This window comes from Rattus norvegicus, chromosome 5 (genome assembly GCF_021556685.1).
Source record: "Rattus norvegicus strain SHRSP/BbbUtx chromosome 5, alternate assembly SHRSP_T2T, whole genome shotgun sequence".
NCBI lineage: Eukaryota > Metazoa > Chordata > Mammalia > Rodentia > Muridae > Rattus > Rattus norvegicus.
The window spans coordinates 152,808,926-152,836,098 of record NC_141538.1 but is presented as its reverse complement, the minus strand read 5'-3'; the positions used below and the strand labels follow the sequence as shown (position 1 = coordinate 152,836,098).

At 52.9% G+C, this 27,173-nt stretch overlaps 1 protein-coding gene across 1 annotated transcript in view; it reads left to right on the top strand.

Annotated features, from left to right (window-relative positions):
- The window catches only part of Man1c1 (mannosidase, alpha, class 1C, member 1), a 138,972-nt gene that overhangs the window by 89,166 nt on the left and 22,633 nt on the right, over positions 1 to 27,173 (top strand). Inside the window, exons 3-5 of the mRNA NM_001108687.1 lie at positions 16,919 to 17,034; positions 18,853 to 18,933; positions 25,455 to 25,549. Coding sequence (NP_001102157.1) covers positions 16,919 to 17,034; positions 18,853 to 18,933; positions 25,455 to 25,549 — 292 coding nt within the window. The remainder of the gene's footprint in view (positions 1 to 16,918; positions 17,035 to 18,852; positions 18,934 to 25,454; positions 25,550 to 27,173) is intronic.

Sequence of the window (27,173 nt, the reverse complement as noted above, 5' to 3'; positions counted from 1 at the left end):
AAAGAACAAAACAAATAAGTAAATAAATCTAATTAAATAGTTGTTAAATTTGTTTGTACCTTTTTAATGCCTTTTTCATGCAAAACTCTAATTTCACTTTCGGGATGTCCTTCTGGTCCATAAAACACAACCGAATACCACCACTTTGCTGAGTTCTTTACTGGTGTATTTCATAGGCCAGGGGCTTTATTTTCTCCTGTCTGCCTGATCTTCCCGTCTAGACTGTGAGAATGTGAGGTGGACAGCTGCACTGGCTAACGGTTCTCACAGCTCTGACAGAGTGCCCGGTGCAAGGAACTTAAGAGAGAAAGGTTGATTCCAGCTCACAGTGAGGACACAGCCCGTCACGGTGAGGGCCACCTGGATGGAGGGAGGTGGCTCCATCGTGGTGGGGAGTGGGGGGCAGGGACTCTCCTCCTCCCATCCTGATAGAACAGGAAGCAGAGTCTACAGGACGAGGGACAGGCTATAACTCTCAAGGCCCTCCCCTACAGACCCACTTCCTCAAGCCTGGCCCTACAGACTTGAAGAACAGCGCCACCATCTGGGGGGACAGTGTGCAAACTCTTGTGCCTGTGGGGAGCGTTTTACACCCAAGCCATCTTTATTCAATCCCGACCTCGGAGAAAAGAGTTGGCCTCTAACCATCCAGTGTGAGGGCTCTGGTTGTCTTCTGGTGTCTCCTTACCCACCTCCGACCCAACACACGTGCACACACACACACACACACACACACACACACACACACACACACACACACCCCTGCAGTCTTTCTTTCGCTCACAGTAGCCTCCACTCAGGAAGGCAGGGAGGGAGGGGTGTTGGAAGGAGATTAAAATAGTTGAAATTTTTGAAATCTGAAACTGTCCTGCACTCGGCTTGGTGATTAGGCTGAGGTAAGGACCATAAATCGTTTTCCCTCAGGTGTTTGAAATGGACCCAGTTTTTAGTTCCCAGCGTCCCTGAAGAGAAGCCTGGTGTTGTTCCCTACCAGACAGCTTGGACAGATGTGCCCAGTGTGTTTTTCTCTGGACACTCATAAGTCCCTCTCTGTGTTCTCAGTTCTGAACCGTCACGGTGGCAGGACTTAGGGAGAGTCCCCTCATCTGTTGACCACGGCCCTGAATTACACCTCAAGCTGCCTGTTGTCCATTTTCCTGGAGTCGCTGCAGTTGGAACATTAGAGTGGCTGAGCCGCTCTCTTGCCTGCCTCATTCCTCCCAGTGTCCGTGTCTGGGCTCTGAGTTCTATCAGGTTCTTTTCCTCGACTCTGTCTTCAACCCTCTGGCCAGAGTTTTCTGTATCTGCTAGATGCTTGTCGCTGTCCCCGGCTGCTGGAGTTCCTCCTGTGAGTTGGTCCGTTTTCTCTAAATAATCACCTCACTTCCTGGGAGTCAGGGGCCAGGGTTCCTTTAGCATTCTTAGCCAGTCTCTGGTTCTTTTTATTTTTATTTTATATGTATTTATATGTATAGGTGTTTTGCCTGCATGTATGTGTGTGCACCACATGTGTGCAGAGGCCACAATAGGGTGTTGGATCCCCTGGAACTGGAGTTACACACAGTTATAAGCTGCTGTGTAGGTGCTGGGAATTGAACCCAGGTCCTCTGGAAGAGCAGCCAGTGTTCTCTTCTGCTGAGCCATCTCTCCAGCTCTCTCCCCATCTCTGGCTCATAATCCAGAGATTCTCTGAGTATCTGAGGGGCTCTAAAACTGAGACAAATGAACCCCAACCCAGCACCTGCTAGAGAGCCTTTGTGAGGATCACAAGAGTCTCTGGGTAAAGAGTCACCATTCTGATGCCAGGGTACCTGACTGTTGATGCTAAGTTCTCCTGGAAGCGAGGGAACCTTCTAGAGTCTGGGGCTACAGGGAAGCTATCATGGATGCCAGACATCTGTTGCCATGAAACTGCTTGTAACAAACAGCCCTAACCTGGGAGCCTCCAGAGCCCAGGCAAAGCTGTAGATCTCAGCTGACCTAGGGGACATTCGGGTGAACTTAGCCATGTTCAACATGGAGGTGGCCTGGGCAGGGGGGGTAAGGCAAGAAAGCCAGTGCCTTTGGTAGGAAATGGATGTGCTGGTGAGTGTGTGTTCATGTGTAACACATGTGTCTGAGTGAGCATATATGGGTGTGCATGTAGAGGTTGGAGGTCAGCCTTGGGTGACATTCCTCAGGCACCAGGTGGTCTCTCCCTGGGATCTGCTTAGGGTAGGGTGACTGTCCAGCATTCTGGAGGATCTCCCTGCCTTTCACCTTTTCAGCGTTGGGATGACAGGTGCACACCGCCACCCCAGCTTTGTTCCTGGGTACAGGAGATTAAACTCTCCTCCACCTGCTTTACTGACTGAGCCATTGCTTAGTTCCTGCAAGTCCCCTTAGAAACCATCACATTGGCTTTCCTCAATGAGAGGCGTACAGATGAGGCATCTACTGCGTTGTACAAGTTATGGATGCAAGACAAGGTGAAGAGCTGGACCCATGTACCCCACTACCATGGGAGTCCCTGTAATGTTTTGAAATAGTCCCATGCTCGCCCTCAGTTTTCCTTCTGCTGACCCCAAAATATTTTGTTCAATCAAGCATCCCGCCGCTCTGCTGATATGAGTTAGCGGCTCCCTAACCTCGGGCGGGAAGCCACACTGCCCGTCTCGAAGCTGATCAGAAACGGTCTCTCTATCAGCATCGACCTCCAGGCTCCCGCTCGGTCTGTTGATCACAGGAGGTCGACTTAATCTGCTTAATTATTTGATTCAATCAGAAGTTGGCTTAATTACCTTCTTACTTCTCGCCTCCTTCGAATCCATTCTGGAAACTGATTATGTCTTTAACACCAGCCCAAAGATAAGCGTTGCAATTGGGAAATGTAATTAGCCAAGGAAGATGAACACCGGAGCTGCCTTTTGTCAAAGCGCCACTAAAACCCAGCTCCGGTCAATACCAAGGTGGAGGAGACAGCAGAGGCACTTAAAGTGACCTGGAGGGAAGCATGGCCTGAGGTGGGGGTCATAGGAACCTCCGAGCCTGTGCGAACAGATCCTCCAGGCAGCTGTAGGCCAGGACGCAAGGTGGCCATGGCCTTGCTCTGAATTCCTCATCCTTCCTGAACAGCCCATGCATCCCCATGAGGTCAGAGAGCTGTGGGGACCTGGAAAACAGCTATAGAGGTCACTCCTGGGAGCACCACAGAATTGGTCGCACTGAGCTCAGGCTGAAGGGATAGGCAGAGGAAGACAGAAGGAGTTAGGGACTTGGGAGAGATGTCTGGGCCCTCAGAGACCATGGCAGGCCTTCTAGGGCACCTTCCCGTCGCCCTCCCCTCTGTGTTGACGCGCTCCCACTAACTTTGTCCCACTGGCACTTTTTTTGAGGACGCTCTCAAAATGCTTGTTTAAAGGAAGTAGCTGTGGGACTTCTGAGGAGCGTCTGAACCATCTGATACAGGACAAATCAGCGGCCATCAAGAACAGTAGGTGTGCCCACTTGAGCTGGAGAATTGAGTTCGGGAGAAGGAACAAGTCCATGACTTAAGGGTGCTGACCTGCTAGGCTGGTGACTCACAAAGGCCCTTTCAGAGGCCACAGAGGAGTTGTTTCTAGGCTGTGACCTCGATGATGGGGTTGTGGGCATGAGGCTCTCATCACAGCTGGAGATGGTGGTGGCTGTGGCAGCCCTAGCCTGCCAAGCTTGGAGAGCAGTGGTTCTCAGATGCTTGAAGCGAAGCCAACACAGAAACTTGACCAGGCTTCTGCGGCTCCTACACCTGTTGGAGGGAGGAGAGGCACTCCACCCTCCAGGCCAAGGGAAGGTTGAACATCTTACCTGTACCCCTGGATCCTGTTCACCTTAACCGTTAGCCCTCCAAGCATGCAGTCAGGCCCACCTGTACCCTTACAGACGATGCCGGCCCAGTCATGCCAGTCAGGGGTTCTCAACCTATGTGTTACAACCCCTTTGAGGGTTGAATGACCCTTTCACAGGGGTCGCCCAAGACCATCCTGCATATCAGATGTTTGCATTCCAGGTCATAACAGAAGCAAATTACTGCTATGAAGTAGCAATGAAATAATTTTATGGTCGGGGGTCACCACGACGTGAGGAACCGTAATGAAGGGTCAGGGCGTTAGGAAGGTTGAGAACCACGCGCTGGGTCCTCTGCCCTCTGCAGCCACGTCCCTGTCTGATCTGAACAGACTTTGATAGGGTGGTGTCCTGCATTGCACCCTCCTTTCTTCTCAATCTTCACTCCTCCTTCTCAGGGTTCCACAAGAAGGACCCCCTTCACTAGGGACATACCCGGTATAGGAAGACAACCCCATCATGTGACACTGTCAGCAGACACGACACTGCAGGCAGTCACATGACACTGTACGCATCAGCCCATGCTTCCTACTGCTGCTGCTGCTTTTTTTTTTAACGTTGAAATTTTTTGTTTGAGAATGTCAGATCCGAGTACCACATTTACATCATGGCCATCCCTCCCTCTGCCCTCCAACTCCTGCTATGCCCCCCACAACTTCCTCTCAACTTCATGCCATCTTCCTCTTAATTGTTATTGTCACACACCCACATGCACACACACACATGCACACATACGTGCACACACACATGCACATACATGCAAACACACACATGCATGCATACACATGCACACACAGGCATGCATACACATGCACACACACGCACACACATGCACACACACATACACACATGCACACAGACACATACATACACTCACACATGCACACACATGCATTCACATGCACACATGCACAATTACAACTGGCCAAGTCTGTTTAGTCTTGCTTATATGTGTATGTGCTTGGGGTAACCATTTGGGACTGGGTAGCCTAAGAGAGGGCTCAACCTGGGGGAGACTGACCCCCCTCTCTCAGCAGCCATTCTCACCTGTAGCTCTTCATCTAGAGGTTGGGCCTGGTGAGATCCTCCCCACCCACACTAGCACATCAACTGCTGTTGTCAGTGTGTAGATCTCAATTGGGCAGCCATGTTGTTGATATTTCATGGGTACCGCTTTCCTGTCATATATAGAAGCCATCTCTGTGCAGATGTCAGGTGACTTAGGATCTGTTTGTCCCCTCTTCCAAAGACGTTCCTTGAGCATTAGGTGCTGGCTCATGTCGTAGATGAATCAGCTGCGTCTGGACCCCTGTGGTCTCTGTACTCTGATCAGTTGTGGCTTTCTGTGGTGGCCTCTGTCTGCTGCAAAAAGAAGCTGGAAACCAGTGAGAGCTGCACTTCTCTGCGGTGTAGGGAGATGTGGAATGAAGTTAGGATGGTATACTGGCTTGGGGAACTTCGGTACTAGGGAAGACGTCATTCACTCTAGAGGGGGACCGTCTACTGTCCCTTTCCCTAAACCAGTTCCTGCGTTACTGTGCAATCTTGGAGTAGTTGCTAAACCTCTCTGAGCCTGTCATCAGGACATGGAGATCTCACAACAGCCCGTGCTGTGAATTGTTGAGGACCGAGAGATACATTTTCCGTGCCATACTTCTGTGTAGGGAGCACTAACACAGATGTGGAGAGAGTTGGGGAAGTAGCTGGACCCGGCTCGAATGACCACTGGACCCGGCTTTGGCACCATCATTTAACTTCCACGAGCCTCAGTTCCCTTCTCTGCATAGTAGATGTGGTGATAGCGTGTAGAACCACTGTGCGAGACCACGTCTCTCAGATCCTTGCCATGGCCCAGGACACCAGTGACCTTCATTCCCATGGGCAGCATGAAGACCCCTTATTTGTCTCTAGATAGAGCCAGTGAGTCAGACTGAGAAAGGGGAGAGCTAGTGGGTGGAGGCCTGTGTCTGCCCTGTCCCCACCCTGCAATGAGTGGGACCTTGGGTGTGATAATATGGTCTGGTCCCCAAGCCCAGGCTCTAGGGACCCAAGGAAGCATTCTCAACCCTGCTCCAAGCCAGGGCAGACGAGCCACCCTTGCCTATCAAAACGACAAGGGATGAGTCTGAGTTCTGTGGTCATAGAGAGGCAGCCTGTCCCCTGTCTGCAGGACCTCAGCCCTCCTGGGCCGGAATGCAGGATGCTTCAGACCCGAGATGAGGCTGAGCCTCGGGCCATGTAGGCAGACTTTATCCCAAGCTTGCTGGCAAAGCGCTCGGCTGCTGCTTCTCAGAGGCAGCGTGCTCATGTGGATCAGAGTCTGGCGAGGACGCAGCAGAGTGTTTGGGGGCCTCGAGGAGACATGACAAGGTTTGATAACACACTCTGCCTGACATGTCTGAAAATCAGGCGAGCATCTTCCTGGCAGGGAGGGTGAGTTCCTGCTAATGAGCTGTGAGAGGCTGGGAAGAAGTTATCAAGGAGGAGCTGGGCCCTCTCCTCCTGGGGGAGCAGCCCGCTGTGGAAGCCTGCCAGCCTCCCTGTCTCTTCCCCCCGCAGGGAGCCTTAGCTTTCAGAACAGGTCTGCTGGAACAGGGACTAATGCCTGGAGAGCACCTCTCCCTGGGTCAGGGCCAGCAGTAAACTTGGGTTCCTCTCCCCTCTCGCCTGGAGCTACTTCAGCCTTGACTTTCAGGGGACACCCTCGGTGCTGTTCAATAGCCTCAGGCTCAGAGACCCAGGCCAGAAATCTCAGTGAAAGAGACCCTCCCCCATGAGGCACCTCTCTGTACATGAGGTCCTATGGAGTCCTCACAGTCCAACACCAGGCCATCAGTGGGTATGTGTGTCTGAAATCAGGCTAGCTGCTGTAACAGGTAAACCCAGAACATTGCTCTATTATCTGTCATTCATATACAAGCAGGTTGATGGCGGAAGGGGTGTCTTTGCTACAGCCCACAGGCTCTTAGGGACTTGGGGAGTCGGAGGCACCCTGGTGGTTCCCATGGTCACCCTGCCTTTGGAGCATTTTGTGGCCCACACTCCTGGTTGCATGTGGAACTCATGCCCACATTCTTTTGACTAGAACTGGGCCCCGGGTCCTACCAAGCTTCAGAGAGACTGAGGCACAGGGTCTGTCCATAAAGCAGCATCTCACCTGTGTCCTACCCCCAGGGAGGAGCTTGGAAGAAGGCATTCTCCTCCAGCAGCATCTAGGGACCTGGGTGAGATGCTTAACGCCAGCAGGCAGCACACGGTATTCTTGAGAGCTGGGAGGGGACATGCCATGTGGTTCTGGACTCTGCAACAAGCCTGAAGTCACATTGCCTGCCTTCTCTGCACCCCTTCCCAGTGCTCCCGGTTCTCTCTGAGGGCCACAGCAGTCAGCAGCTCGCCCCTGCAGACATACTTCCACATTCCAACCTCACATGTTCCCTCTAAGTGGTCACCCCAGGGCCTTTGCACGTGTTGGCCTCTGCCTGGGATGACCTTCCTCCACCTTGCCACTCTGCAGATGTCTGCTCCTCTTTCTTCATCCAAGGTCACCTCAGGCTTCCTGTCACAGCAGGCTACCCAGCTGGCATCTGTGGGGCTGCCCCTGAGTGCCAGGTGCTCTGATAGCTGCTGTGGGAGAGCAAAATTACTGGCCAGCCCACTTCGCAGATGCCGAAATAGAGGCCCCGAGGGATGCGTGCGGGAAGCCATTTAAGGTCAGCTGAGCCTGGACTGTGGAGTAAGAACTCCCGAGATTTCTGAGAAAGTAGCTGTGGGGAAAGCTCAAGCCATCATGGACACCTCCCCTCCTCCCCATCACTCATTGTCTTACCATCTCAGTCCCGACAGTGATATCTCTCAAATCCTTTATCCCCACCCCCACCCCCCTGACCCAGACAGACCCAGAAGCCCCACAGATCACGTCTGTCTGTCGTAATCCCCTCTCTGCTGATGGCGTTTGCAAGCTACCCTGCAGCATCCGGAGCTGACCTGGGGACAGTGTCCAGCCTCCCCAGACTTGGTTCCGTTCTGTGGTGTCTCAGTGATTTGCGCTAAGCCTTTCATTGATGGGGAGATTACCATGTATTTCTTAAAATCAGTGCTTCCAGATCAGATCTGCATCATTTCCTCCAGCATCCCCACGCCAGTACGGAACGTGACAAATACTCAGGGCATTGACAATTGAGAATTGCCCCGGCCGGGGTAGCCTTGATACCCTCCTTCTCCATTTAGATAAAGAGCTCCATGTGCATTGTGACGCTGTGAGTTGCCCTGGCCCCTACCCCTTATGCCCAGAAAGCCATTTGGGCACCAGCACGAGCTTGGGTTGGTCGTGAGGAGGAGGGCTTGGGCACCCCTGCCACCTATGTGCCACCTATGATGACCATTTGCTTCAGTAATGCACCAGAGTCCCGTTTCGTAGGGTGAATCAGGTGACCAGAGATACATGGCCTGTGACACACTGAGGATATTTACTGGCCTCCCATCCTCACTACGTATCAGCATCCCAGGCCTGTCCCTTAGCCAGTCAGTCTGGTGGTGGATGCTGCCTGCGTTCAAGAGTCTCGTTAGTAAGGAAGTCGTTGGGCTTGGTAGTGCACATCTTTAACTCAAACACTCAGGAGTCAGAGGCAGGTCTAACCGAGTTGGAGGCCAGCCTGGGGTACATCGTGACACTGTCTCAGAGACAGGGAAACAGGGAGAAGGGGAGAGTGTGCTCGGCTCCTGTCAGAATCTAGAAACCTCTGGGAGCCAAGAAAGACAAAACCCAGGGCTGTCAACTGGGTCTCTCCCTCCCTCTACTCTCAACGCCGGAGTGAACTGGTCCACTGCTGGTTCACTCATGACTCAGGACCTGCTGTGGAATGAGCATCCTCTTGGGTCCTTTGATGGTCTGGCGATCATAACAGAGCAAGGCCTCCACCTTCCCAGATCCCACATGTCAGGGAAGTAGAGCCTCCTATGGGCTCATCTGCATCAGATAATGAGACCCAGGTGGTGGTGGCGGCGGCGGTGGCTGTGGTGGTGGAGGTGACATTAGACCTGAAGGCAGCTACATAGTGCAGAAGGAAAGCCATACCAGCTGGCCCTCTACTATATGAGGGTCCCCAGGCCTCCAGGGAGAGACAAGTTCCTCACACACAGACAATGCAAGCCAAGGAATGGCACTGCAGCCCCAGATAGGACTCAACACTAGGCCGAAGAGAAGCACCGTTGACCACCTGCACCAGGTGCCTCTGCACAGCGCCGATACGGAGATCCTCTGGGGTAAAGCCTGCCTCCCACTCCTTACTCTGAGACTTTTAGCTGGCTCTAAGCCTTTGTCTCTCATCTGTAACTACAGTCTTTGCCAAGTTGTCAGGAAGCTTGTGAATGTGCTGTCAAGGCTCAGGGGCACCCCGTAGGGGTACAGTATCTGCCAGTGTGTGTGAGGGCCTGGGTTCTGTCCCCAGCACCACAGCCAGGAGTGGCAGCGCTGCCCAGAAGAAAGTGCCTGCAGGCTCCTGGACAGATTTCGGTAGCCCTCATTCTGTGGGCTCTCTAACCCCCAGGGCAGCTTAAGTGGCCGTACCATTGTTCCTGTTACACAGATGGTGAAACTGAGGCAGCACGTGAATACTGGAGTCAAGCTCACTAGGGTCTCCAGAGTTCTGCCTGGTCTCTGTGGCTGAAAGGACTACCTCAGGCACTGAGCTCTGTACCAGCCCCTCACCCCCCACCCCAACTACTTCTGCTATCTCCACGTGTATCTTGGTGGGGGAGGGGGGTAAACGGGGCCTCTCTGATTGAAGTCTAGGAAGGATTCATCTGGTTATCAGATCCACACATCTGTGCTGCTTGGCTCTGGCCCATGGAGTAAGAGAGAATGCATAGTAATCAATACATAGCCCTGTGCGGCCACAGCGTATGCCAGACAGGGTCTGTAACTGCCCTGGGATGGGGAGACCCAGGCGTTACAGGCAGATGGAGGCTGTCCTAGCAGGATAGAGAGACAGCGGGCTGACTACACCTAGATCTGCAGGAGGTGAGAGGCCTTAAAGCTTGTTATTCCTGCCAACGCACACTCGTGCACACACGCACACACGCATACACTTACACCCAACCCTAAGTGACTATTGGCCACACCTCAGACTCTGGTCGTAGCTCAGCTGGGGTCTCCTCTGGGTCCACTCCAGAACCCTCTTCTTGCAGCAGCCCATCAGATCTGGTCCTAACTAGCTAGATTCCCCTTTCCTTAGCCCCATGGCCCTGTGCAGCCTGGGCCTGACCCCCTTATGTTCCTAGGATGTGGGATACACCTTGGAACCCTAGCAGAAGGCATCCCAGGCACAGAGACACAGGCTAATGATGCCCTGAGCAAACCCAAGGTCCTGCTGGCAGTCTGTGATTGGGACAGAACGTCACTGTCTGAGTGGGTAACAGAGGCACCACGCAGGGGCTACAAGGCCTAGACTTCATCTCTGCTCAGTGCATCGGGAGTTTGGTCCTGGAGAACAGAAGGAATGGGGCCTTTAAATAGGCCAATGGCGTGGGCAGACCAGACTAAGCAAGTGTTGTGTTTCTCAGCTTCCAGCGAGCATTCTGGATTCCGGGAATAGTTCCTAATAACGTTTTTTTTTCCCTCCCAGAATCTCCAAGAAGCTTTTGCCTAGAAACAGCCTCTGAGTGCAATTCGAGTGACCCAGGAAACAGCATCATAAACATTCCAGGAAAGAAAAAGGAAAAAAAAAGAAAAACCAAAACCCCAGACCACATAGGAACAGAGGCTCCTGTGTGGGTGGTGCGCACCTGTAATCCCAGCGCACAGGAAGCCAAGGCAGGAGGACCATGAGACCGGGCCAGCCTGGGCTACCTAGGGAAGGAAACAGAAGTCTTCTGAGCAACTGAGGGGCTTCCTCCTATGAGACAGTGGTTTTTGACAGTGTATGGTGTGCTTTGAGGTGTGGGCGAGGGTGGGGATGGGACAGGTACCACTTCGGCGGGGCTTCCTAGAAACTCATGTGGTAGAACTTCCCAGGTGCCTTTGCTGCTCCTGAACTTCAAGACTGCAACAGTTATTTGGTGAGGCCCTCGGACCTGTCAGGAATTCTTTTTTTTTTTTTTTTTTGGTTCTTTTTTTCGGAGCTGGGGACCGAACCCAGGGCCTTGCGCTTCCTAGGCAAGCGCTCTACCACTGAGCTAAATCCCCAGGCCCAGGAATTCTTAGAAGGCACCACATGGATGACTCTTCTCAGGCGCTCAGCTGGGTAGATCAGAGGCAGAGGTTCTCCATTCACGTGTCTGGAATCCATGCCAGTTGTTGGCCAGACCTCTGACGGGGCTGTCATTCAGGATAGATGCACACGGTGTCCTGGTGGCCATCTTGGGCTCCCCGACAATATGGCGTCTGTCCCTCCGAGAGGCGGGGGACCAGCCGCCAGTCAATTTCTTAAGGCTGGCCTAGAAACCAGAATATCCTCATATTCTTTATTCTGTGGGTCCGGCTCGTTACCTGTCCTGCCCAGGTGTTGGGGTAAAGCCATGGAAGGAGTGTCAGTGTCCCAGGAAGCCTCATTCCCATGGGCAAGCAGCGCCTTGGGCCCCATCGGTAAAAATCTAGTCTGCCACACACAGACAGCCCGCTCCCTGTGGCAGCTGAGAAAAGACGTATATGTTGTTTCACTGCAGATCAAGAGAAGTCTCTGCGGATTGTATCATTAAATTAAACACAGCCATTAGTGTGTGGCTCTGGGGAGGCACCGTAATAGGCTATGCCTTGGGTCATTTTTTTCCTTCTAAATGTTCTTCCCGGAGCTGGAGTTGCCCAGCCTGACCCATTTCTCTCTGTTAATATAGCATCACATAAAAGACATCATTATTATACAGCAGAGTTGGTGGGGACACAGACCAGGCAAATGGCTCTATAGGCAGTCCTGGCCCTGAGAGGCAGCGTTAGGGCCTGGGGTTCTCCCTCCTCTTGACAGGAAGCACTGTGTGAGGTGAGGTGATGCCAGTGGAGGCCAAAGGATGACCTTGAGTGTTGATCCTCTTTGGTGTCGTCCAGCTTGGTTTTTGAGACGTAGTCTGTCATTGGCCTGGAGTTCACTGATTAGGTTAGACTGACTCTCCACTGAGTACCAGGCATTCTCCTGGCATTATTCCACAAGAATATCGGGGTTGGGGGTGGGCAGGGAGTTTGTGAGAGAGAGAGAGAGAGAGAGAGTGTGTGTGTGTGTGTGTGTGTGTGTGTGTGTGTGTGTGTGTGTGTGTGTGTGTGGTGTTTTAGACAAGGTCTCACTCTGTAGCTCTGGTTACCCTGGAATTCACTATGTAGATCAGGCTGGCCTTGAACTCAGTGAGCAGCCTGCCTCTGCTTCCTGAGTGCTGGAACTAAGGCTGTAGGCCACCACTCCCAGCAAGAATAAAAGCTAACCCTAACCCCAACTCTCCCCAGCGCAGGGACTGTAAAAGCATCCCAATCCCGGCTTCTTCATTATGAACTTTGTTTGTTTGTTTGGTGTGTGTATGCTTGGAAGAAAACCAACAGGAATGGGGTCCTTGTGCCAAAGGTACCAGGGATTGCTTCTCAGAGAACACAGCAGAAGGTGTGGTTCCACGCACACAGGGCGATGGGAGTCAGCGAGGCGCAGAGGGCCATCAAGGTGGACCACAGGCCGCCAAACTCAGAGGGATGTGAGGAGGCCGCGGGAGTGGACACTGGGCCTTTAAGCAGAACGCTGGCCTTGAGGGCTGCTTGGAGACAAGACTACCGGGTCCAGAGGAAAGGGACAGAGAGATAGAGGAACCTTCTTTAACCTTTGAGCATTCATCGGAGGGAAAGATACAATGCGTGGGAGGAGAATGGCCCCGGAGAGTGTTGTGGGCATGCTCTGAGTGGGGACAGGTTCACCAGTGGGAAGCAGGCTACTAACCCACCACAGTGCAGAGCGATCTCACAAATCCATGAAGGCAAGGACAAGAGTGCCTTAACTGTACAGATACTGGGAAGCCATGGCAGGGTCCCAGATCCAGGGAGCTGCACCACCAGATCTGGTGCCAGGATGACAACACACATGAAAATGGAGGCGGTGCCAGGAACTGGTGCTTAGAGGTCAGGGGTCATGGTGGCCCATGCAGCAGATACTGGGGACCACCAAGAGCATCGCGCCCAGGGACAGTCAGGGGCAGGGGTCGGATGTTGGGGTATGGTGTACACACCCATGTTGGCATCCCCTCCCATCCCCTGCAGCCAGCGGTATTGTGATGCGAGACCTACAATCTCCCATGTGAGGTTTCTGGAGGCTTCGTTCCCTGAACAAGTCAGAACAGTTAGATGTCAGCATCCCTTCTCCCATGGGGAAGGACCAAGAGTGTCTCCCACACTTCGCAACCCTTCCCCGCTTCCTAGCCAGGCCACAGTTTCAAGATGGACAAAGGGGAAATCAGCAAACTGATTTACCAAACACTTAGTGTTCATCGAGCAGGGGCAGATGAACGTATGGCGGTGAGCGATGCTTGGGGACCAGAGATGGCTCTCCAGTGCTCCACCTGAGGGTCTTCCCCTCCATCCACAGACGACTTTGATGCTTGGAGTAGACATGCTGTTCGGTCATGCTGGGGTTGGAGCCAGTTCTCCTGCTTCCTGGGTCTCTGTTCTTTCTAGCATGTTCCACCGTCTCTTGCTCTGGTTATGTTATCCTACGTAAACTGAAGAACTCAGAACCAGGGCTGTGAGCATAGGCTCACCCTCAGCCCACTATGGCTGCAGCCCTGGGGAAGGTGCTGGCTGCTGTTTTGAGCCCTGTTGGATCTTTCGGCATACATAGGCCATGGCCTTGCTACTGGAAACTCTGTTCCCCGTGGAAATCGTCCCAGGAGGCACATAGGGTAGGACTGGGGATAAGGCTTTCTCTGTCATCCAGCATGGACTCCGGGGTAACCCTGAGCCCAAAAGGAAGGTTCCCAGTAAGTGCCTTGCTGGACCTCAGCCCGGCCAGGTGCAGGGAGAGGGGGTGGGGTGGAGACCAACCAAGCCGGGAAGTGGGAGCGTCAGACAGCCAGAGCAGGCCCTCACCAACAAACTCAGCCAGTGTCTCAGGTGTCTCAGACATCTGGAGGTGTCACGGAAACAGGTGGTCACAAGGAGCCGGGTTACTCTCCCTGCTGGGCCCCAAGACACAGAGGCCATTGAGGTAAACAGGTGGCCCAGGGCAAGATTCTGAAATCAGAGACTTTGCTGTGCCCTGGAGGGAAGGACTTAGCTTCCTCCCAGTCCTGTTTTGTAGCTGAGTGCCAGATGGGTGAACAGGGAGATCTCTCGGCTCAGAGTTGAGAAGCCACATTGGCAGGGGGAGCTTATCTCCCCTGGGCTGGGCAAGTCCTTGATAGGGCCTCATCTGTGAGATGAAAGGGTGACCCAGCAGGACCTCAGAGTCCCTCCAGGCTCTTAAAACATGCAACAGGGCCCCAGGTCACCGGGCCCTTCAGAATGGGGCCTGAGCTCCAGACCAACCCAAGCATACGCACTTCTTGGTGGGGTGGTGGTAAGTTGTCACTGGAACCTTGCTTGCCCTGACACCTCCTAGAAGGGAGGTGGCCAGGAAAGGAATGTCTAACTGGCTCTGTGGTCATAGGAGGGGCTGACTCACTTCATGCTGACATGCTCACTTCACTGACATGCTCACTTCAGCCCTAGTCCAAACACCCAGACACATGACAATGCCCTTCCTCTGTGGCTCTCTCCCTTCTGTAACATGCCCTTATCTGTTGGCCCTGCCCTTGCGGGGGCACAGTGGGGGCAGCTACTCTTCTGGGGGGTCATGCTGGGTCCTCTGTGCCCCTTGGATTTTTACATGAGTGAATTCAGCCATCCACAGTGGAAAATGTTTGGGGGGAAAGTGTATCCTGAACTTGATCTTCCTGTCTCTGGCTCCTAACACAATGTGACAAAGACTTATCTGACACCAAGTCTTGTAGCTCATCTGAGATGAACTAGAACACACAGGAGAACTGCCTATGTCCTCTGCAAGAAAAGTCCCATTTATGTATGGGACTTGAATATCTATAAATTGGCCCATCAGAGGAGAGCGTGAGTATCAGCCTCCCTAGAGGAATTATGGGTAAAAGTGCTTTGGACCCTAAAAGACATTGTTGCTGACTGTGACCCTAGTTGAGAGGTATGATGAGAGTCAACCTCCTCCTCCAGGAAGCTCTCCGGGTTGCTTGTCCCCTCCCCCTCCCCCCCCCAGTCCTCTCCATTCCAGGATCTGACAGTGCTCAACCAGCTGAGGCTTTCCTCAGTCCTCTCCTGCCTCCCTCACAGTGAGGTGATGGGGACAAATGATCCTAGGACCATCGTTGGGGTGGTGGGCGTAAGCAGGTAGCTCAGCGTGAACTCTGCCCTGGAATAAAAGGGAGCATGAGGACTTTTGGGTTGAGCATTCGTTTGGCTTCTTCGTCTGAACCGTTTTCCCTATTTCTTCTTGATGGAAATAAATCTCTATCGGTAAAAATAGCCCAGAAGACATAAACGGTCCTTTTGCCCCAGCCTCCAGAGATAAGCCCTGAGCCCCGCTGCCTCCAGCTCAGAGCCTAGAGGCCCCCTCTTCACGTCACAACAAAGAGCTTCTGCCACGTTGCCTTTGGAGCTTTGTTGTGCGTGAGAGACGGCACACGTGTGCATGCGCACACATGTGTAGAGCCCGGAGGACAGCCTCAGCTGTTGCTTTTCAACTGCTGGGTTTTTTTTTTTTTTTTTTAAATGACACAGGGTTTCATGGGCTGGCAGCCACCAGGCTCCAGGGATCAGCCTGTCTCTGCTCTCCCACCCTGGGGTTGCAGGCATCACCACCAGGACACTAACTGAGCTGTTGGCTATGTCTACTTAGCAATGTACTAGTACTAGATTCTCCCCTGGGGCTTCTGGCCTAGGCAGCCACAGGTTGTTGGCCCAGTGAATAGTACCAGGCATGAGTTCAGCCTTGTGGTGCAGGATTCAGATCCAAGCAGACAGTGGTTGGCTACTCCCACAACAGCAATGCCACTGTTACGCCACTGGGTCTATGTGGCCAGGCCAGTTGCTACTGTAGCTCACAGTGTCCGGAAGTGGATAAGATCGGCGATTCATTCTCTCCTCTGACAGCACCTTCCAGCACCGTGAAAGCTTCCCAGTATGGATGACGCTTCCAAGTCAGTACCAGCTTGATCTCACCATATTCTATAATTCAAGGATGTGGTGTCTTCAACAGTAGGATCTTACCATCAAGTTCCGGAGGGTAACCAATAGCAATAGCCTATACTTATTTGGGGGAGTCTAAAGGACCCCACTGACCAACATTTGAAAGGAGGTAATCCATGCCTGCCTTTTTTATTTGATAGACAGTGTCTGGCCTTAGAACTCATTATGTAGCTCAGGCTAGCCTCAGAACTCATTATGTAGCCCAGGTTGGCTTTGAGCTCCCAGCAACCCTCCTAAGTGCTTGAACTGCAGGCACGCACCACACAGCCTGACTTTTTGTTTTCTTTTGTTTTAACTTAAGTGATCCCAGGGTTATCTTCCAAGCACATAAAGACAGGTCTGTTTCACCTCTGTGGGTGGATGCTCCCATAGGTACTGTGATGACCCTATGCTGTGTTCTAGCCTGCTTTGCAGAATTTGGAGGATTTGGATACCCTCCCTGGGTTCACAGTCCTATATGGCTGTCTCCCTGCATGAGCGTACATGAGCACCTGTATTTTCCACAGGATAAAGCAGAAGGAAGGTTGAGTGAGCCGCAGGACTGGCTGTGCACTGGGAACTGTGCGTGCCACATTGGTCAGGGCTGTGTCACCTGCAACTGAGTTGCCGACCACAGAGTGACCGTGGTCTGGGAATGGGCCAGCACGGCCTCCATCCCCCTCCCACAAGGAGACAGGATGGTGGGTCCATTCTCACCTTCACTGGTGGGTACTAGAACCACCCTAGATGGTACCTTAAAGTTCTCCAGGCATTTGGGGACCCCGGGGAAGGGTGACTTGTCTAGTCAAGAATGGAAAGGATAAAATGGCCCCTGGATCACACTTTGAATTCTCTGTCCTACAGGCGGTCTCAGTGGGGCGACCATCATCGATTCTCTCGACACCCTCTACCTCATGGAGCTGAAAGAGGAGTTCCAGGAGGCCAAGGCCTGGGTGCAAGACAGTTTCCACCTGAACGTGGTGAGTCAGAAGACGCAGGGAGACAAGGGCCAGCCTTCCGCTCACAGACAATAGGCTTCTTACCTGAGAGCCAGGGCTGCAGTATAAATCCTCACAGAAAACCAGGCTCCAAGTGGGGATGTCTCCCAGCTGGTGTCCTCTGGTACAAGGGGACACAGCCAGGGGCCACCCTCCCCTCTGTGCTCAGCAAGTGGTAGGAGGGGAAGAGGCTTTGTTAGAGGTGAGAGGTGTGGAGAGCTGTGAAAGGCTTTCACCTCCCTCACCCTTAGCCTCCTCACAGTGAGAGGGGAATGACAGGCCTCAGCAGAGGACTGTGGAGAGCTTTTATGGCACCATAAAGTCAACACTAGGCTAAGTGGCTTCTCATCACCATTATAATTACTGGAGTCATCTTGAGGCCTTTGTAACTTGGTCTGTGAGGCCAAGGGGAGCCCTTTGTTCCTTTTCTGTTGATGAGAGAGGGGCAGAGGAGCATCTTCAGGGGTTCTCCTGGCTCCCTTGGACAGGCCCCAGCTCCCCCAGCAGAGGATAGATCTGCCCAGGGGACCAGGGAGCTGTGGACACTCAGGCAGGCTGGGGTAGATTGGTGCTTTCAGGAAAAGGAAAAAAAAAAGGTGGGGCCTGACCTCTTTGAGCCTTAGCTTCTTCATCTAGAGAATGGGGTGACATCATGGGGTGCTAGGAGGCTGAAAGGAAGTGAGATCTGCACACGCTTTGCTAGTGGAAAAATCCTCTCAGATTAACAGATAACAATGACTGCTGTCCATAGTGAAAGCTTGAGCCAAGCCAGGTAGTGGCGGTCCTGGGATCCCAGCTACTCTGGAGGCTGAGGCAGCCGGGGCACAAGTTCAAGGCTAGCCTGGACAACTTAGTGAGACTCTGTCTCAAAATAAAGAAAAAAGAAGGCTGGGGAGATAACTCCTTTGCCTAGACCCTCAGTCAACTCCCCAACCATCACACATGAAAATTTAAAATCCAATGCAGAGAGCCGCCAAGGAGAGCCCCTGGGGCAAAGGAGGCAGAAACAGGAGACTGTGTGAGACTGTGTGAGACCCCTGGCACAGCTTACTATGCGTGAGAAGCTCACTTCTTGCCCGTGAGAAGGCCTGCATGGTGTCACACTCGTTCTGTGCAGGAGGAAACCCAGGGGAAGGGAGAAATCTATCTTAAGTCACAAGGCCATGCACATGGCTAAAGTGGGGAATTTAGCCAGAGCGTGCCCTTGGCACGATGCCGCCACACCTGCTTTATACAGGGCAGTGGGGGGGAGGGGCACAGTCATGGAGAAGGGCAGTGTGAGTAGGCCCAGAGGCTGATGGCTCCTTCACAGGCATCGGCCCACAGCCTCCTGCTCTGCCCTGCCCTGCTCTGTCACCCCAGGGAAGGCTCACCTTCCTGCTAAGCCTCAGGAGCTTCTCAGGAGAGGGCGAGGGTGGCAGGCCAGACTAGAGAAGGCTTTGCTTCTCCTTGGGCTAAGCGTCTCCTGCAGCTTAGCACAGGTCCTGGGGCTCCTTGGAGCACAGCCAGGCGTAACTGCTCCAGTGGCCTCCGGCAAGGCTGGGGAAGGGAGCCAAAGCCCGTGTTTATTTGGAACGCTTAAATGCACAGTAGCAACTGCCAGGCAGGTGCCGGCCTCTCCCAGCCTCAGTGATGAAAACAGAGCTGTGGCCTGACCTGCTGGGGTACTCAGGGCAGGGTACAGGTGTGTACTGAGGGGAGCAGTGTGCCCCTTGTCCAAGGTCTGGCTGGCTGTGGAAGCTCACACATTACCTTACTGTCCTGTCCCTCCCCCGCCCCCCATCCTCCACGTTCTTGCAGAGTGGAGAAGCATCTTTGTTTGAAGTGAACATCCGGTATATCGGAGGACTGCTCTCGGCCTTCTACCTGACAGGAGAAGAGGTAAGTTGGTCCTCTGAGGCCCCAGGCTGGTCAGGTATTAGAAAAACTCTGGTCTTGCCTCTACTTTCCCAGTGGCTTCATGGGGGCAGGACGTCTGCCAGAGACCAATCAGGACCCCCACTGCCATGAGGGTTCCCCATTGCTCAGATCTGTGGCCCAGGTGAGCACACTTGGCTCCCAGAACAGCTGATGAGTTCTGTGAGGATGGACCCATGTCCATGCAGAACCAGACACATGCCCAGCACCAGCCACCCAATTCACAGATGTCAGGTCTCAGGACCCACAAGGCCAAACTGCCACTTCTCACTCCCAGGGACATTGGCTTTAAAAAAATAGTGTGTGGGTGTTTTCTTGTATGCATGTGTGTGAACTATATGTGTGTCTAGTGCCCACAGAAGCTAGAAGAAGGCATTGAATCCCCTGATTCAGTGTTACAGCTGTGAGCCTCCGTGTGTTAGGAATCGAACCTGGGTCCTCTGGAAGAGCAGCCAGTGCCCTTAACTGCTGAGTTACAGAGCCCGTTTTTCTATACTTCACAAACTCTTTCCTTCGCTCCCCTCCTGGGCAGAACTGCCTGTGCCCATTCTCAAGGGAGCAGTGGGGCAATGGAGCCGCCCTGCTGGCCATGACCTGTAACTGCAAGTCTTTGAGGACCAAGAAGTACCCAGGGTCACCTACTGATGGCCTTAAATAAGTCCCCTCTTATCACTTTCTTTCCAGTCATCGGATGGTCCTGTTACCTCTTTAAACCAAACAGCCCTTGTGACATGGAACAGGACAGAGAGTTTGGCCCAGGGCTGTCACCTCCAAAGGGCGTCTTCTCTCTGCCAGAGAATTCTGATTGTACTGAGATTGGGACAAACTGGAGCCTCCCTTGTCCCCTCGTGAGCTCTTGTCATAGCAGCCCGAGTATCGGGTGGCTGGGTTGGCAGTGTCCCCAGAATAGGTCATCCGTCAGACTGTTCCCTGGGATCCAGAGGGCCACTCTGCCCAGCTCTGCCAGGGCAGGAGCCAAGCAGGCAAAGCAAGCAAACTACAGAGAAATCCTGGCCTGCTCCATCACTCTGATCCAAGAAAGTCTTCCTCCCTCGGCTGTCATGGCTGAAGTCGAGGGCTTAGAGGCAGCAAGCCGCCACTATCTCTCCAGTCGCTCCGGGTTGCTCTCCATCAAACATAATCTCCTCAGCAGAGATTACCGCTTGTACCAATTTGTCCAAAAAAATTGTCGACGGGCACCCTCGGCTTCAAGCCACCCAGAGCTTGAATGTTATTTGAAAACCCCAGGACAGGAAAATGACAGAGCGAGCAGAGAGGGAAAAAGGCAAAGTCATTCATGTGCTTCAGAGGCTCCTGCCCAACCTCCCCTGGCTGGTGTGGTTGGAGGGATGGATGCAGGGAAGGGGAGGGGACATGCTTAGGACTAGCTAGTGGCTCCTGGGTGACAGCCACCCTGCCCTCGTTTGACTCTTCTCTGAAGTCCTCTGAGCCCTCGGCTCTCTGAGCAACCCTTACTTTGACTTCAGGACGTACATCTGTCAGGGGCCTGTGGACCAGGGCACTGGTGACTTGAGAAACAGTTCACAGCCAGGCGGTGGCGGTGTCCTTTAATCCCAGCACTCAGGATGCAAAGGCAGGTAGAGCTCTGAGTTAGAGGCCAGCTTGGTCTACTGGGCGAGTTCCAGGCCAGCCAGGGCTATACAGAGAAACACTGTCTCAAAAAAAGGAAGGAAGGAGGAAGGGAGGGAGGGAGGGAAGGAGGGAAGGAGGGAGGGAAGGAAGAAAAGAAAAGAGGAGGAGTTCATAAGACTCAGAGGGAAGCCCAAGCAACCAGCATGCTGAGTCTGTCTGCCCCTGCCCAGAGGCGTAGCACAACTCCATGGTCCCGGCTATCCCCATACTTCCTCCTTTCTCAATACCAGGTTTTTGAGTTCTGTGCATAGCTCTGTGGAAGCCAATGTCCCATCAGTGAAGGGAGGGCATCACCCACTTACAGATGATGAGACAGACTTGAAACTAACTGAGTCACTGAGGGCTGTACCAGGCCTCACACCCGTCCTCTGGCCTTCCAGCCTCTGTCTCCATCGTCAGTGTTTGCTACCAGAGCTCAGTCACTAAAGCTCAAACCATGCCCAGTAGCTGCCTGTTGGGGGCATTTCTTAACTTCCTACAAATGTGTGGGCCACGCCTGCTAGCTGCCACTTTCTTTGCTTCAGAGGGAGTGGCAGAAGAGGACCCTGTGGTTGATCACTCCTGCTGAGACTGACTCCCATCATGATGACTGGCAGAGGGGCAGAGAAACATCTTAATAGTTATAAGAGCACTGGATGCTCTTGCAGAGGACCTGAGTTCAATTCCTAGCGTCCACATGATGGCTCACCAACCTCTATGGCTCCAGTCCCAGGGCTTCTGATGCCCTCTTCTGGCTTTCCTGAGCCCTGCGTGTATATACTGTGTAGAGGTACACGCCGGCTCAATACCCTTACACATAAAATAGTAAAATGCTTTTTAAAGGTGATAGGCATAATCAGAGTTGTTCCTGGGGATGCTAGGACAACACTTCACAGTTTAGAAGCACGCTCACACGAAAGCTTCCTCTTTCTCAACTTCTAAAAGAGAAAGCTTCCTCTTTCTCAACTTCTCTGTGGCGCTATCATGGCACATCCCATCTTTCTACTGGGCAGATGGGGAAACCGAGGCTCGGAGACAGTACAGGGTTCAACGAAGGTCACACAAAAGGCAGAGAGGACGGGTGCTGGGCCCTCGCCCCCATGTGCTTTCTGCCCTGCAGGATGAAACTCTCACCTGTTTCCTTCCTGGGACTGTGACCACGAGGTCACTGAGGCCACATCCCTCTGAGGAGAGACACCTAACTGTCCTGGTGAAAGCCACAGAGCTCTGTAGCCTTGATTGAGCAAGTCACCCAGAGCTGAGCTGTCTCACCCTTAGTGAGGACCATCCCCGCAGGCTGTTGTGCAGACCGTGTAGACATAGCCTCTCCACTGCTCCATCCATGATGGCAGAGTGGACCCGTGTCTTTCTGCCATCTTCAGTTTCGTTCTAGAATTCACATGCTTTCCCAGTCCCTCCCCAGGGCCACTGGGACCTTCTGTGATAGCCAACAGCAAGGCCTCCTAAGGGTGGTGCACAGGAGGGACGTGGTATTCTGACAGAGAAGAGAAGGCCCTTTCAGTTAGCCGAGCCTCCTCAGAGTCTCAGGCAAACACAACCTGGGTGGGTTACATTCTCCACCAACAATCTCCTGGATGGGTAAAGCCATCCAAAGCCTGCCTGAGATCAAGGCTTCACACGTCCTTTCTGTCACTAAGCCAGTGGTTTCCCAGCCTGGCTGAGCACTGCAGCAAACCCACAGAGCCCACCCTGCAGCTCCAGGAGACAGGTGCCTTTGGGCTCTAGACCAGCTCCCTGGGGTCTACTTCCAGGTCTCACTGACAGGCACTGGACAGTGTCCTCTTGTCTGACCACTTGGCCAGCCCTGCCACTCCCCTTCTTCCCTGACAAGGCCACATGCACTCAGAGGCCTCAAACCCATTCAGAGTTGGGAAGGCCCTGACAGCTATCTCATGAGACTTGTGTTGTTTGCTTTATATTCTGTGACAGAAATGAGACCCAGGGCCCTGAGTACTTGGGACAGGAGCTTCATCCCCCAGGCCCTGGTTCAGCAGAGTTTTGTTCCTGGTAGCTTTGTTAGGAAGGTCAGAAAACTGAGCAGAGTGACAGACTGGGGACTTGCATCTCAGCTCTTAAATGACTTTTATGATCCTCTCTAGGTATCCATGGTGACTGGGCCCCGAACCCCTATGGATCTCAAAATCCAGGAACACTCAGGCCCTTACCTGAAATGGCACGCTATCGGAAGAGAGCCTGCCTCCCTCCTCTGAGTCCTTAGGAGCCGACAGCCAAGGCTGTGCTCCGGTCTGTCCGTTAGGAATAAGAATCCCAGTGCATGGCCAAAACAGATGTGATTTTTATCCCTCCTCCAGGGTGTGGTCCACACTGGCCTCTAATCTTTCTCTTCCTCAGGGCCAGGATTCCAGGTGGACTCCATCATGGTCAGCTTTTTTTTTTTTCTTTCTTTCTTTTTTTTTTTCGGAGCTGGGGACCGAACCCAGGACCTTGCGCTTGCTAGGCAAGTGCTCTACCACTGAGCTAAATCCCCAACCCCCATTGTCAGCTTTTTTAAAAAGCGTGTTTTCGGTCTTCAGTTTGCTGAAAGTTTGTGTGTGTGTGTGTGTGTGTGTGTGTGTGTGTGTGTGTGTGTGTGTGTGTGTATGTGCTTACTGTACTGGAAGCTTACTATTTAGGCTAGACTGCCCTGCTGAGAAGCTCCGCCTTTCTCTGCCCTGCCCAGTACTGGGGTTCTAAGAACCACAACCACACCTAACTTTTTTTTTCTTTAAGATTTGTTTATTTATTTTATGTATGTGTGTACACTGTCGCTATTTTCAGACACACCAGAAGAGGGCATCAGATCCCTTTACAGATGGTTGTGAGCCACCATGTGGTTGCTGGGAATTGAACTCAGGACCTCTGGAAGAGCAGTCAGTGCTGTTAACCGCTGAGCCATCTCTCCAGCCTCACACCTAACATTTTATCTGAGCTAAGGTCCTGAAGCTTGCAGAGGGAGTGCTCCAACCACTGAGCCATCCCTCCCCCTCCACCCCCCCCCAATCCTCTTGTCAAATTACACAGGCTGAACACAGTCATATATACCTGTAGTCCCAACTACTCAGAAAGCTGAGGCAGGATTACTTGAGTGTAGGTATTCAAAAGCAGCTTGGGCAGCACAGTGAGACCTTCACTTCAAAAAATAGAAATGATTGCATAAGGGACTGGAGAGATGGCTCAGCGGTTAAGAGCACTGACTGCTCTTCCAGAGGTCCTGAGTTCATTCCCAGCAACCACAGGGTGGCCCACAACCATCTGTAATGAGATCTGATGCCCTCTTCTGGTGTGTCTGAAGACAGCTACAGTGTACTCACATACAGAAAATAAAAAAAAAAAAAAAAAAAAAAAAAAAGACCAAAAAGAGGAAATAAGTACCATCCATGAGCTAACCTCTCTGAGAGGGCACGATTAGTGTTTTCATATATTTCCTTCTTTTTCAATGCATCCATATGTGGACAGACTATAGACTAAGTTGCAGTCTTCTGAAATACTTTGCGTATACTCTCCTCTACTGTGTCCTTTCAGTGGCTGCGTGACATTGTATCTCATGGAGGCCAGCACTGAGCCACTTCTGCATTGCCTGGCTCACCAGGAACTATTTTAGGCAATGCTAGAACAAACAGACACAATATAAACTCTTTCCAAACCCTCTTAATTATTTATGCCCTAAGAAGAAGTCGGGTTGGTTCGTCTTTCTTTTTTTTTACATCTGTCCATCTGTTTTTTGAGGGTGTAGGCACACTCAGGTGTGTCACAGTGTACACGTGGTTGTCCGAGGACAACGTCTGAGAGAGGGCTCTCTCTTTCCATCACGTGGGTCTCGGGAAATGAACTCAAGACCCCTGGGAGGGGGTCATCAAGCTTGGCAGCAAGCTCCTTTATGAACTGAGCCCTCTCGCTGACCCTTTCTGAGAAATTGGTTACGAGAGACACTGGTGAGTCTGAAGGCCACATTTCCTGAGTTAATCTGGCATTTCTGAGGGACAGTTTCAAGGGCTTGGAACCTTGCTTGAGGCCCAGAGCTGTGACCTTGCTATGGCTCCTTAGCTACCACATGGAGGGTTTAAAACAACCTTCCGCCCCTGTGCATAGCATGAAAACAATTGAGTGGCCTCAGACTATCAAAGAAAGACATTTCTCCCACAATCTCACTGGAAGCTGTCACCCAGGAGGTAGAAGTTTCTAGAACCTGGAGGATGGTACAGTCTGGGCTCTAAGTCCAATGCCGTAACATTCTCCTCACAGATACACAGCTCATTTCTCTTACTCTTGCCGTTTTAATTAGCTCCCCGTCACGGAACAAAATGCCTGAGACAACTTAAAGGGAGGTGTACGGCCAGGCTCACTGGTTCGGTGGTCCATGCTTACTTAGCCTGATGCTTCTGCTCCAGAGCAACCCAGGACGTCCCAGCTGGAGCACACCGTGGTAGAGATGCAGGAAACAGAGAGCAAGAGAGTGGGGGGTCCCTCTATCCCCATGAAGCCCCCCCAACCTAATTCTTTTCCCTTAGGTTCCAGTTTCGGTTGCACCATGTCCTGGTAGTAACAAGACTGGGGACCAAGCCTTTAGTACATAGACCTTTGGTCACCTGATCACAATGATGGTCCTTCATCCCCCAGCCATCTGAGGAACAACCCGGGCATTTCCTGAACACAGAAATTGATACTCAGAAATGCCTGGTGTAAAGGATCACGAACACCGGTCGTCTGGGACCGGGTTCTGTCACCACAGAGTGCCTCTTCCGAGTCGGTTCTCCCAGCCTTGGCTGCAGCACTCGGTGACAGTGACCACTCCACCTACTTCAGACTCAGTGCCCGTTGACCTTTCCCCACAGGTGTTCCGAGTGAAGGCCATCAAGCTGGGTGAGAAACTGCTGCCCGCCTTCAACACACCCACGGGCATCCCCAAGGGCGTGGTGAACTTCAAAAGGTGAGAGGCCCCCTGTGAACTGGTGACCGTGCTCTTTCTGTGGGTCCCGAGTTGGGGGCCTGATGAGGAGGCCCAGGGACAGTTGGCAAGCAGAACGAAATCCTAGGGAGTCAGTTTTATGTGACTGAAATGTTTGCAGATGTGGGCGCTGAGGAATGTGGATGGAATAGTCCTAGTCTGTGCACGCTGAGAACTGACCTTCGCTAAGTGCTGCTCCGGACAGGTGCTGGTTGCCAAGTGTGGGTCTCAGGGTTTGAACCACTTAGGCTTGACCTTCTCAGGATGGGAAGGACATTTGTTCCTCTGCAAGCAGCCGCCAGTGTCATGTTGACGTAGCACCTGTTGGCCCTGGCTTCTCAGGTGGATCCCACAGCTCTCTGGGCCATGCATGACATCCTTGAGGTGGGAGAAAGGCTGGGGTCATCCATGCTCCCTGTCTTGCCTGAGCATTCGTCTGGGGTATCTGACAAGAGTGCTGGCCAGGTACCTGGGAGGGGAGTCCATTCATCTCTCCCCAGGCCTCATGCACCCTCGCTGCCCTGTGGCCTTGGTAGCTTTGCCCTCCATGCCCCCCAGACCAGTTCCTCCTTCACCTCCCCCTGGTGAAAAACCTTCCCAGTGTCCTCACTAAAACCTCACAGGGACCAGGGTAGCCGTGAGGCTGACAGAGGCCAGCCTCCATATTGACCTGATACCTGAGAAACATACACACAGGCCTGGGTGCAGAGTGCTTCTCCCCAGACACTGATCCTGAGAATGAGGGCAGAAGTAACCCTCACTTGAGTCTGGGCACAGCCCTCTTTGCCCCTCCCTCGGCCCTAGTCCCCCTTCTCGCCTGCGGCCCTCAGTGGAGCCTGGTCCTACACAGACCCTAGGATTCCTGGCACAGGCCGAGCTATTTTTAGGCTCCTAGCTCGCCATCGAGAGATGCTGCATGCGTGGACTTCCTGGCATCGCTCCCTTTCATATTCTGGGAAAGAAGCAACTGCTAAAATGGGAGGGTCTGAGGGTTACAGCAGCACGCGCTACCAAGGACGCCCCTCAGAGATGCCCTGGCAGAGGCCTAGACCCACTTGCTCTTCCTGTCGGGCTCCAGAAGGCCTGGTCCCCGGCATCTGGCGGGGTAGGTGCACTGCCCTGCCCCAGCTCTGTCCAGCGTGGAGATGGGTGCCCATCTCTGCAGGGGAGGCATGGTGGGAGAGCCAGGGGAGAGCCAAGGGAGGGCCAAGGCCAGCTGTGGCCGGCAGAGACCACTACTACCTGAGACAGTGACTGTGGCCAGTCCAGGGCTGTGTGCACACGCACACACACACACACACACACACGTACACACACCACACGCACATGTACACACCACACACACACACGTACATACCACACACCACCCACACGCACGCACACTCACACTCACACATGCACAATATCGTGCACAAAACAATCCTGCTGCCACCCGTGCCACTTATAAGGGCTCTGACCTTCAAGCTGGCCATTGTCAAGCCATCCTAAATCCATACATGGACTCCTGCAGTCACCCAAATGTACATCTACATGTACGTGGCTGTGCTCTCTCTAATCGTGTATACACATCTCCGTAATTGCTAGCAGCTTTTGAACACACAGGCCC